Source organism: Erinaceus europaeus, chromosome 3 (assembly GCF_950295315.1).
Source record: "Erinaceus europaeus chromosome 3, mEriEur2.1, whole genome shotgun sequence".
In the NCBI taxonomy this organism is placed as follows: domain Eukaryota; kingdom Metazoa; phylum Chordata; class Mammalia; order Eulipotyphla; family Erinaceidae; genus Erinaceus; species Erinaceus europaeus.
The window spans coordinates 126409687-126422141 of NC_080164.1; the positions used below are offsets into that span (position 1 = coordinate 126409687).

The window sequence follows — 12455 nt, forward strand, 5'->3', positions numbered from 1 at the left end:
CTCCCCACCTGCAGGGGACTCGCTTCACAAGCAGTGAAGCAGGTCTGCAGGTGTCTATCTTTCTCTCCCCCTCTTTGTCTACCCCTCCTCTTTCCATTTCTCTCTGTCCTATCCAACAACAACTACATCAATCATAACTACAACAATAAAAAAATAACAAGGGCAACAAAAGGGAATAAATTATATATATATATATATATATATATATATATATATATATATATAACTACACCAAGCACAACGAGGGCAACAAAATGGGAAAAAAATAGCCTCCAGGAGCAGTGGATTCATAGTCCAGGCACCGAGCCCCAGCAGTAACTCTAGAGGCAAAAGAAAAAAAAAAAACATTGAGTAAATTAATGTAGCAACAAAAATACAGTAAAGTTAGAAAAAAATTCTTTGGTTTATTTTTTTCTTGAAAAGCACTCATTTACGGGGCCAGGTAAGTGGTGCACCTGGCTGAGCGCAGGTGTTACAATGCACCCAGGTTCAAACCCCTCATCCCCACCTGCAGGGGGAAAACTTTACAAGTGGTGAAGCAGGGCTGTCCTCTGTCTCTCTCCCTCTTTATCTCCCCTTTCCTCTCAATTTCTGGCTGTCTCTATCAAATACAGATAATAAAATTTATTTAAAAAATCACTTCCTAGAGCATTTGCCTAAATGTTTATTTTCTACTCTTTTTCCTTTCTGCTAACCGTACCTCATCTTTGTCTTTTCTAAAATTTATATATTTTTGATAGGAGATATAGCAAAATGGTTATGCAAAAGACTTCTATATCTGAAAACTCTGAGGCTCCAGTTTCAATACCCCACACTACCTAAGTCAGAGCTGAACAATACTCTGGTTTTAAAAAAAGAAACACACACACATACACACACACACACACACAGTTGTCAGAAAAGTCATGATGCATTTTTTATGTTTTTCTATGCAAAAATGCATCATGACTTTTCAAACAACCTATTGTATATTTAGCCTAAGCAAGAGAGAGAAGAGAGACAGAAACAGAGCATCACTCTAGCACATGTGATACCAGTGGTTCAACTCAGGATTTCGTGCTTTTAGGTCCTAAGCTCTAACTACTGTGGCATCTTCCTGGTCATGGTTGTTGTTATTTTTCTTGATTTTATTTGCCAAAGTTTCAGCCCTGTATAGGACATTTTGGGAAAAAACAACCCATAGATTTACATTTAAAAAAAAAAATTATTACTTATTTTTACATATAGACAGAGAGATATTGAGATGAGAGTGGGAGATAGAAAGAACAGAGAGACACCTGCAGCTCTTACTTCATCACTCATGAAGCTTTCCCTCTGCAGGTAGGGACCAGGGACTTGAACCTGGGTCTTTGCACACTGTAATGCCACCACCTGGCTCCTAATCCTTAGATTTACTTACTTTGCCTATTTTTGATTGCTTTCTAAAAGAACAAACATATATTTATTTCATCAAGATTAAGAAAGTAAAACGACAGGGAGTTGGGCGGTAGTGCATCAGGTTAAGCGCAGGTGGCACAAAGCTCAAGGACTGGCCCAAGGATCCCAGTTCAAGCCCAGCTCCCCACAGGGGAGTCACTGCAGGGGAGTCGCTTTCTCTCCCCCTTTCTGTCTTCCCCTCCCCTCTCCATTTCTCTCTGTCCTATCCAACAACAACAACAATAACTACAACAATAAAACAAGGGCAACAAAAGGGAATAAATAAATATTTATAAAAAAAATTTAAAAAGTAAAACTACAAAGAAACAAAAATATAGAACACTCACCAAGACACAACTTTGAAAAGAATGTAATAGCAATCAGCAGAAGCACAATGACTTAGGAAGATTTGTTGATATTTATAGGCGGAAAATAACCAGAATAAATACAATAATACTTCTTAATTACAGCATCATTGCCATAGCACATAAAAATATTTTTATTCTTATACATTTTCACCCCTCTTTCAATTCACTTGATAGTTTATAGACATTCTCTCTTTCCAAAGATCCACAAAAATTAGTTTCACCACAAGCAATTAAAAGGTGTACTTTTTTTTAAGGTACACAGGAGTGAAGGCTAATATTAATATTTGATCTTAGTTGGCAACAAGTATAGTGCAAATGAAATTATATTTAGTAGCTCATACAATTCCAGGTGGGGAGGCCTCTCCCTCCCCCTTCCCCTTAACCTTTATTGCTTCCTTACAGTGAAATCATTTCTTTTTTCTTGAGTATGAACCTTGGCCATAAAAACCTATTGAAAACAACTAATGGTATTCTGTTATTTATGAGACAGGGAGTTTCCATGAAAGATGGTTTCAGTCAATATGCAAATAAGCCAGTTTTTACATTTGAAAAGTTCCTCCTAAGAACCTAGGAGACAATCTAATGTCTATGCAAAATGCCTTTCATGCCAGAGGCTTTGAGGTCTCAGGTTCAATTGTGGGCACAATTTTAAGCCAGAGCTGAGCAGTACTCTGGTTAAAATAAAGTAAAAGAAAAGTTCCCAATTATTTATTTTCTTTTAAAGCAGGGCTAGTAATCTTAAGTCACCTTCTCCAACTGTTGTTCTGTGTGAATAGACCAATGGGAGGCACTAGTCAGTTCATGAAGCAGCCATTATGGGTAGCAGCTAAAGGAAGGCTGGAGGCCAAGGCTGGGGGGTTCCTGAAGCTATTTATTCCCCAGTATTGATTTGACTCCACTAATTTGAAAGTCAGGAAATAAAACACATACACACACACACACACACACACACACACACATATTCACAGGAGCCATCTGATTTCAAACCTTGTGCTTTTCACTCTGACCAGACTTATTCTCCAGGGTTCAAGGTGATAGCTAACTGTACAGGGTCCTGCCTGCCTTCCATGCACTCACTTCTCCCATGTTCCAACCCCAAAACTGCATGGAAGTACCACAGTGGTACCAGGGGAAGCTTTCATACTGTCTCTCTCTTGTCTCTATGACCCTCTTTCTGAGTGAACAAGCAGCTGGGGAGAGGTAAAATTACATAGGCAGGAGGTCTTGGTTCTGCAAGAAGAAAAAAGTTATTCCCTGAATGAACTAGCCAGGGAGGATTTTGTCTGAGCTTCATCGATTCTTCACATTGCTATCCTTTTTATTACATACCTGTCTCTAGATATTAGATACACCTCTCTAGCCAAGGCCTGGGATTGTTGCCCAGGGTGACAGACCCTAGCTGGCAAGGGAAGAGGGAGAACATCGCTGATTCTAAGGACCTGCTTCTGCCCTCCTGGAGGTTCCAGTGACCCAAGGATGTGAGCCATCAGAAGGCACGGCATCCTTTGGGGTCCAGGTTGTGCTGACATAAAGTCCAGGAAGAAGACACCAGACAGGCCCTCTGATTCCACATTCCTTCTGACTAACCGCTGGGAATTCTAAGATGGGATGTGGTGGCTGCGCAGGGGCGAAGGACCCACCTCAATCACTGTACTCTCCCCTTTCCCTTGTAGTGGGGAATTTCTCATACTGGTGAGCTGACTTCCATTTGCTGTGGTGACCCTTAAGCAGTGCTGCCAGGGAAGTCTTTCTGGATACTTCCCGGCTCTTCACCTTCCTGGTGGGGGAACAGCTGCGGACTAATGGGAACACAGGGAAAATGGGCTTGCCCCGAGGGCCTCCCAGGAGCTGCCAAATTTCCCCAGGGGTGTTCCTGGTTAGATACTGCCAGGGCTTCTTCCCGCTGCTGTCCCGGACATTCACCCGGGAAGCCAGCCTTTCCACGAGCAATCTGATGACCCCGTGATGGCCGTGGATGACTGCGAGGTGCAGCGGCGTGTAGCCGCAACTGGATTTCACGTTTATGTCCAGAGCAACCCCAGCTTTCCGAGCCGCAGAGATCAAGTCCTGGAGCGCCGCGGGGTCGCCATGCTTGGCCGCCCAGTGCAAGGCAGTGTACCCCGTCAAGAAGTCCCTGTGCAGAGCTAGCTGCGGGTCCTCCCAGAACAAAGTCAAAACCCGAATCCAAGCGCCGCTGGCAAGCTTAACAATCCACTCATGCTCCCGGGCTTCAAGAGGGACCAGGGATGACTTGTGCTCCGAGGGTCTGTGTGGGAACAAGGCTGTGGGCTTCTCTCCAGCTGGGACCCTCCAAGGGTGCGGCCTACCCTGTTCGGCCAGAGCAGCAGGGGCGTCTGCAGGTTTGCAGGCCAATGCGGTATCCACCCTGGGGCTGGGCACTGCACCTGCCTTGGAAGGTTTCCGTGACCGTGGTGGGCGCCGACTCCTTCTCACCAGGTCCTCCTCACCATACTCATCCTCAGAGGAAGACAGTCTGGCTCTCCCTGCCCGGGAGCTCCTCCTAAAGGACCGCCTTAATTTGGGAGCTGGTCCTGGGGAAGGTTCCTGGGGGTGGCCTGCAAGGCTCAGGCCATTAGCCACTGTTGGCACTAGCGGTGGGCTGTGGTTATCCCCTCTGTTCCTGAGGTCCTGGGGGTCCTTTGGAGAAAGGCCCGTTGCTGGGTCCCTGAGCTTTTCCTGGGCCACTTGCAGCCCCTCTTGAGAACCCCCGGGGGACTCTCTGGGCCCGCTGCTGCTTTCCTCACTGCCGTGGCTCTCCTGCTCCACGAAGTCTTCCAGGTCCTGCAGGGACAGCTGCGAACGGATGCTGCGAAAGACGGCCACCCTGCCGGGCCCGGGTTCGAGAACAACAGGAGGAAGTGAATAGGCGGGAAAATTGGGGTCTGGAGGTGCTGCGTTAGGTTCCAAGGTCCAGAAGACCGGCTGGGAAGGCTGCTGGGGGAAGTTGTCTGGCAGCACCGACCAGGCTCGCACGGGTCCCTGGTCGCGAGCCTCGGGTACCTGAGGGTGTCTGGCCACCCATTCTCGGGTGCGCTGCTGCTGCTGCTCCAGTGAAGAATGCCGCAGATATTCCGGGGTCACCGACTCCGGCGGGTCTCCAGGGGAAGCCGGAGGGGACTGGAGCGCAGGCGGGGGAGTCCAGCTCCCAGCAGCCTCGACGGCGGTATCGGAAGACAAGGAGGGCGCGCCGTCGCCCTCCCGCCGCTGCCCGCCAGCCCCGAGCACCTCTGGATTAGGAGCCGCGCGCTCTGGCTTCTCTCTCGCGGCGGCTGGGCTCGGGAGTGGGCGGAGCGGCTGCTCCCCCGGGCCGCCCCCCACGCCGTTCTGCAGACATTCCCAGCAGCGCCGGCCCTGCGCCGCCTCCGTCGCGCACTTGGCTCCCTCGGGGGCTGCTGCGGCCGAAGTCGCGGGCACCGGGTCACCGGGGCTAGAGCTATCCCCGTGCCCACCGCCTCCCGGAGCCGCCTCCCGGGCGCTGAGGGCCGGGAGTCCATCGCAACCTGCATCGGCGGCGGCCGGGGCTGCGGCACCTGCCGGCTCCTCCTCCCGCGGCTTGTGGCGCCGCCGCCCGGGCTGCGGCCCCTCTGGACGCGCGGCTCGCGGGGCGCCGGGCGCAGCTCCCCCTGCAGGGGCGGCGTACGCGGGCGGCTCGCGGGGTCTCTGCAGCCCCTCCTCCCCCAGAAGGTCCCTGTACCTCTTCTTGAGCACCACGTACTTGGTGCCGTCGGGGTCGTGGCGCACTGCGGCGACCGAGTTGACGAAGCCCTTGAAGAGCTCGCGGCGGCGCTGGTGCTGGCTAGGGGTCGCGTCGGGGTCGCGGATGAAGCTCTTGAAGTGGCTCAACAGGGCGGCGTTGGTCACTCGGCCGCCGGCCTGGCACAGAAAATCCAGTAGTGCCTCCTGGCTCAGCTCGCGGGCCATCGCCGCCTCGCAGCCCTCCGGTCCCGGGGCTTCTGCGTCTGCCCCTCCGCGCGTCCTCTCCCGCCGGCCGAAACCCCGGCCTAGTGCTTGTCACCTGCGCTCGGGGCGGCGCTGCTCGCCTCCATCCACCGCGGAGCCCCGCGCTCCTGGCCGCCGCCCAGCGCGCCAAGCGGACGGCGGGGCCCCAGACAGGGTCCCGGGAACGGGCCCCCGTGCGGCCGAGGGGTAAGGGGTGGGGGGCGGTGGGGGGTGGGGAGGAGGGCGGCTCTCCTGCCGCCCCTATAGACGCAAGCCTCTGTCAGCGAGTCCCGGCAGCCAAAGTTCCCGGGATAGGTCGGAGTCGGTTTCACCTGCGCCCTGGCGACGCCTCCTCCAGGCCCGCCTCCTGCCGCCCTCTGCCCGGGAGGTCGTCCCCTACCCGGCCCCTCGCCCGCGTGAGTCAGGCTGGGCCAGGCGGGGGCGGAGGGGGGCCGCGCAGGTGAGGCCGGAGTGTGGTCGATGGAGAGGAGAGAGGGAGGCAGGTGTGCGCCCCGCCGCTCCAGGGGCCCCCGCCACTTGGGAAACGAAAGCCAGCCGGACCCGTCCCTGCCAGCCACTCGCAGCTGAAGTTCTGGCTGGACTGTGTGGGGCGGGGAGAAAGTGCAAATTAACTGGCCCTCTGCGGTCGTTCCAGAAGGTACCTTATTGCCACTGTGGGGTAGTAATTTCAGGTTCCCCGAGGCAGTATCGAGGTTGGGGGAGCTCACTCTGCATGGAAAACACACTTCTGTGGATCTGGAGGTACTGTCCAGCGGCTCTTGCAGCACAGGGCCTCGGGGGTGGAGTGGCAGGGTGGGGTGGAGGGGTGGGGCAGGTGCACCGCCAGTCTAGCGACCTGAGAAGTCTCTCTGAAGGTCACAGGTTGGTTTCGTTTAAGGAGCAGGAGAAATCATGGTGGAATAATTGATAGCCCCGGCAGTTTAAATGATCAGGAATTAAAAGTGCTGTTATTTGATACCGGTTGTCACTTGGTTTTTACCCTAGAATCTGAACAGGACAAATTTGTAGTCTTCTGTTGTCTTTTCTCTCCAAATGGCTAGCCTGATTTGGCCCGCGGCTCCTAAATTTGGAATGACAGATTGACTCTCTGTTGAAGGGTTTGGATTTCTTGAGTCCAAGAAGCTGTTATTTTATTTATACTTTTTTCATTTGCTTCTTCAAGGTGATAGGATTACAGCACTTTTCCTACCTGCTGCTTTCTCCATTCATCCTTCATTTTATCTGTCTGTCCATGTTGGTCTTCCTTTTGCTTTAACATCTTCCTGACCTTTGAGGTTCTGTTTCATTCTTCCTTCCTTTCTTTTTCTTTTTCTTTACCATAACACTGATAAGCTCTTCAGCTCTGGCTTATGGTGATGCTGGGGGATTGAATTTTGGACTTTGGAGCCTCAGGTATGAAAGACTTTTTGCATAACCATTATGCTATTTACCTGGCCCTTCATCCTTTTCTTTTTTAAGTTCATTAAGAATTTATTTTGGGGAGTCGGGCTGTAGCGCAGCGGGTTAAGCGCAGGTGGTGCAAAGCACAAGGACCGGCATAAGGAACCCGGTTCGAACCCCGGCTCCCCACCTGCAGGGGAGTCGCTTCACAGGAGGTGAAGCAGGTCTACAGGTGTCTATCTTTCTCTCCTCCTCTCTGTCTTCCCCTCCTCTCTCCATTTCTCTCTGTCCTATCAAACAATGACAACAACAATAATAATAACTACAACAATAAAAAATAAAATAAAGAATTTATTTTAATTAAAGAGAAATACAGAGTGAGAGAGAGACCAGAGCATTGCTCAACTCTGGTTTATGGTGGTGCTAGAGATTGAACCTAAAACACAGTAGATATTTTTTTCTGCTTCTGCTTCTCCTCCTCTCCTCCTCCCTTTCCTTCTCCCCCTCTCCACTCCCCCTCCTCCTTTTCCACCTTCTTCTTCCCAATGTCAGGGATCTTGGACATGTGAGATTTCATCACACCAGAGCTGACTTTCTCCCTTTTTAAAATTTAAAATAGAGAGAAGGGACCAGGTGGTGGCACACTTGCTTGAGCATACATGTCACAGTGTGCAAGGACCTGGGTTTGAACCCCTGTCCCCAGCTGCAAGGGAAAAGCTTTGCTAGTGGTGAAATAGTGCTGCAGGTGTCTCTCTCTATAGCACCCCATTCCCTCTTGATTTCTGGCTGTCTCTATCCAATAAGTAAATAAATATAATAAAAAAACTAAGAGAGCAAGAGGGAAAAAAGAGAAGGGACTAGCTTCCCTGGTGTCATGCTGCTCCCATGTAATACCCATAGATTTGAACTGTGCGCCCCCCCCACTCCCACCCCAACCCCCATAGGGGAGTGTTCTACCATGTAAAGTATCTCTGTATTATACTTTTAAAAACATTTTCTGCAATAGCCCTTTAAAAATGGAATAAATTTGACATGTAACGCTGTGAGATCCTATTTATCAGTCCTGTCTGTTTACATGCTTATAACACCCTCATTGTTGTATTTATTTGCCTGTTTAGCTCCATGCCCAACCCCATTTTCTCCCCTTGGGTTCATCTTCCTATTTCTTTCACTTATAGATACTCTTGTTTACCCTCAGTCCCTACATCAAATATGCCTATTTTCTGGAATCCTTTGTCAGCTGTGTTTCCTAGATAAAGTCGCCTCTGTCACTTGCCAGACTTCATTTATGTTGATCATCAACTTTTTTTCTTTCACTTTACTGTTTCTGGCTGTTTCATGAGATTTAAAAAAAAATTTTTTTTTATTACCTTTATTTATTTATTGGATAGAGACAGCCAGAAATCTAGAGGGAAGTGGGGGATAGAGAGGAAGAGAGATAGCAAGACACCTGCAGCACTGCTTCATCACTCGCAGAACTTTCCCCTTGCAGGTGGGGACTGGGGACTCGAACCTGGGTCCTTGTGCATTGTAACATGTGTACTTAACCAGGTGCACCACCACCCAGCCTCCATGAGATCTTTTTTTTTGCCAAGGAAGAGTATTAAAAATATGTGAGGGAAAGTAGCAGGAGTTTGCACACCCAGTAGGGCATGTGCCTCACCATGCACAGGGTGCTCCTCCACCACTTCACATGGGAGCATCAAGGCAGTGGGAGACGCTCTGGTGTGTGGCATCTCCCTCTACCTTTGTCTAAAAAAATGATTTAGGGAGTCAGGTGTAGCACAGCAGGTGATATAGAGGACTTGTGGCAAAAGTGATGGTTATAGAGACAAAGATTTAGAATTAGGGGGTCGGGCAGCAGGTTAAGTGCACATGGTGCAAAGCGCAAGGACCGGCGTAAGGATCCCTGTTCGAGCCCCTGGCTCCCCACCTGCAGGGAGTCACTTCACAGGCAGTGAAGCAGGTCTGCAGGTGTCTATCTTTCTTTCCCCCTCTCTGTCTTCTCCTCCTTTCTCCATTTCTCTCTGTCCTATCCAACAATGAATGACATCAACAATAACAATAATAACCACAACAAGGCTACAAGGGCAACAAAAGGGGAAAAAATGGCCTCCAGGAGTAGTGGATTCATGGTGCAGGCACTGAGCCCCAGCAATAGCCCAGCAATAGGAGGCAAAAAGAAAAAAAAAGATTTAGAATTAAAGCACTTAAAAGGATTGGGAAGAGGTCAACCAGATAGTTCAACTGGGACCTAGATCTCAGTACCACACAAACACTACATGGGAGAAGGGGGAAAAACTTCCATGCTCTGGTGTCTTTCCATCTCTCTCTCTCTCTCTCTCTCTCCCTCTCTCTCTCTCTCTTTCTCTCAGCACCATGGCAATAAGGGAAATTCTGGCACTATAGTCTCTTTCTAACTGAAAAAATAAGCCTAGAGTAGTGAAACTCTGACACAGAGATTTTTTTTTTTTTTTTACTGATTTAATAATAATTGACAAGTCTGTTGGATAAGAGGGGTCCAATTCCACACAATTCCCACCACCAGAGTTCTGCGTCCCATCCCCTCCATTGGAAGCTTTCCTATTCTTTATAGCTCTGGGAGTGTGAACCCAGGATCACTATGGGGTACAGGTGGATGTTCTGGCTTGTCCTCTGGACATGGGCATTGGCAGGTTAATCCATACTCCCCCCCAAAAGTGCTTATTCAACATATTTCTCGAGATCCTTGCCAATGCAACCAGACAAGAAAGAGATATCAAATGCATACAGATAGGAAAAGAAGAAATCAAACTATTACTACTTGCTGATGACATATACCTAGAGAACTCCAAAGACTCCACCAAAAAAAACTACGGGAAATAATAAAATCAGTAGAGTAGCAGGATACAAATATCAGTACACATAAATCTATGCCATTTCTGTATACAGATAAGAAGCTAGAGGAAAGGGAAATAAAAGACTAAATCTCATTTCCAGTTGAGCTTAGAAAGATAAAATACTATGGTCCGGGAGGTGGCTCAGCCAGTAGAGCACCATGTTAGCATGTATGAAGATCTATAGTCGAGCCCCCAGACACCACATGGGAACACCTGTAAGGACAAGCTTCATGAGTGGTCGTGACATAGTAGTTCTGTGGTGTTTTCTTCTCCATTTCTCACCCTTTTAAAAAAAAGGGAGGGGTAGTGGTGGTGGTGGTCCAAGAGTTGGCTCAGTGGATAAAGCACTGGACTCTCAAGCATGAGGTCCAAGTTCAGTTACCAGCAGCACATGGACCAGAGTGCTGTTTGGTTCTTTATCTCTCTCCTACCTTTCTCATAAGTAAATAAATATTTTTTTTAAAAAAAAGATAAAATACCTTGGGGTGAATTTCACTAAGGAGGTGAAGGACCTTTACAATGAAAACTATAAGACATTGCTAAAAGAAATAGATAAGAACACAGAGAAGTGGGGAGTTGGGCAGTACCGCAGCAGGTTAAGCACATGTGGCACAAAGCGCAAGGATTGGTGTAAGGATCCCAGTTTGAGCCCCTGGCTTCCCACCTGTAGGGAGTCACTTCACAGGCCATGAAGCAGGTCTGCAGGTGTCTATCTTTCTCTCCCCCTCCCTGTCTTCCCCTCCTCTCTCCATTTCTGTCTATGCTGTCTAACAATGATGACATCAATAACAACAACAACAACAACTATAACAGCAATAAAAAACAACAAGGACAACAAAAGGGAATAAATAAATATTTTTAAAGAGTAAAATATGGAGGTATCATACTCCCCAACTTCAGTTTATACTACAAAGCAGTAGTAATCAAACAGCATGGTACTGGGATAAAAATGAATACTTAGATCAGTGGAGCAGAATCAAAAGCCCAGGAATGAGCCCACACATATATAGCCACCTAATTAATATATGACAAAGGGGCCAAAACCATTCAGTGGGATAAAGAAGTTCTCTTCAATACATGGTGCTGGGGAAATCAGACAGCTACATGTACAAAAGTAAAACCTAACCACCACTTAACACCATACACTAAGATCAAATCAAAATTAATTAAAGAGCTAGATATTAGACCAGAAATTCTAAAATTTATAAAAGAAAATGTTGGTGAAACTTTGCAGTACCTTCACATCAAAGATCCTCATACCCCCTGGGTACGAGAAATGAAAACAAGAGTAAATAAATGGGTTTGCATGAAACTGAAAAGCTTCTACTCATCAAAAGCAAACTACACAATGATAACCAGGCAACCCAGTAAATAGGAGGAAATATTTGCACATCACACATCAGACAAGCAACTGATATCAAACATTTATACAGAATTTATACAGATCTACAAAAGAAGCAAAAATAACCCCATAAAAAAGTGAGCCAAAGAACTAAACAGACAAGTTTTCTAGAGAAGAGATACATAGGACCCATGGGCCCATGAAGAAATGCACCACTTCACTTATAATTAGAGAAATACAAATTAAAACTGTGCTGATATGCCATCTCACACCTGAGAGAATGGCATATATCAACAAACCAAGAAATGACAGGTGTTGGAGAGGTTGTAGAGAAAAGGGAACTCTGCTAGTGGAATGCAAACTGCCCCTTTGGAAGACTGTATGGAGAATTCATTTTTTTTTAAATAATTTTTTATTTGTTTTTCCTTTTGTTGCTCTTGTTGTTTTATTGTTATAGTTATTATTGTTGTTATTGATGTCGTCATTGTTGGATAGGACAGACAGACATGGAGGGAGGAGGGGAAGACAGGAGGAGAGAAAGATAGACACCTGCAGATCTGCTTCACCGCCTATGAAGCAACCTCCCTGCAGGTGGGGAACCGGGGGCTCCAACTGGATCCTTACGCCCATCCTTGCGCTTCAGGCCATGTGCGCTTAACCCATTGCGCTACCCTCTGACTCCCATGGAGAATTCTTAAACAAACAAAAATGGAATTACCTTATGACCCAGCAGTACTACTCAGGTATTTATCCAGTGGACACTCAAGCAATAATTCAAAGGGACATGTGCACCCCTATGTTCATGGCTATATTATTCACAATAGCCAAAGAGTGTAAGCAGTCTAGATGCCCATTATCAGATGACTGGATAAAGAAGTTATGGAATATATATTCCATGGAATACTACTCTGCAATAAAAATGATGATATTTTGTCCCGGACAAAATAGATGGAACTGGAGGTGATTATGCTTAGTGAAATAAGAGATGAAAGACAACTACCAGATAGTTTCATTCATGTGGAATCTGGAGATCTGATTTACATGAACTTGCCAAAAAAAAAAAAAATTCAAACAAAACAGAATCAAGCA

The 12455-nt window shown here is 47.6% G+C and overlaps 1 protein-coding gene across 1 annotated transcript in view; it reads right to left on the bottom strand.

The window, feature by feature from the left end:
• SOWAHB (sosondowah ankyrin repeat domain family member B) overlaps positions 1-5920 on the bottom strand; it is a 31462-nt gene extending 25542 nt beyond the window's left edge. Inside the window, exon 1 of the mRNA XM_060187914.1 lies at positions 3425-5920. Coding sequence (XP_060043897.1) covers positions 3426-5726 — 2301 coding nt within the window. The 5' untranslated portion in view covers positions 5727-5920 and the 3' untranslated portion in view covers position 3425. The remainder of the gene's footprint in view (positions 1-3424) is intronic.
• Positions 5921-12455: the final 6535 nt, after the last annotated feature.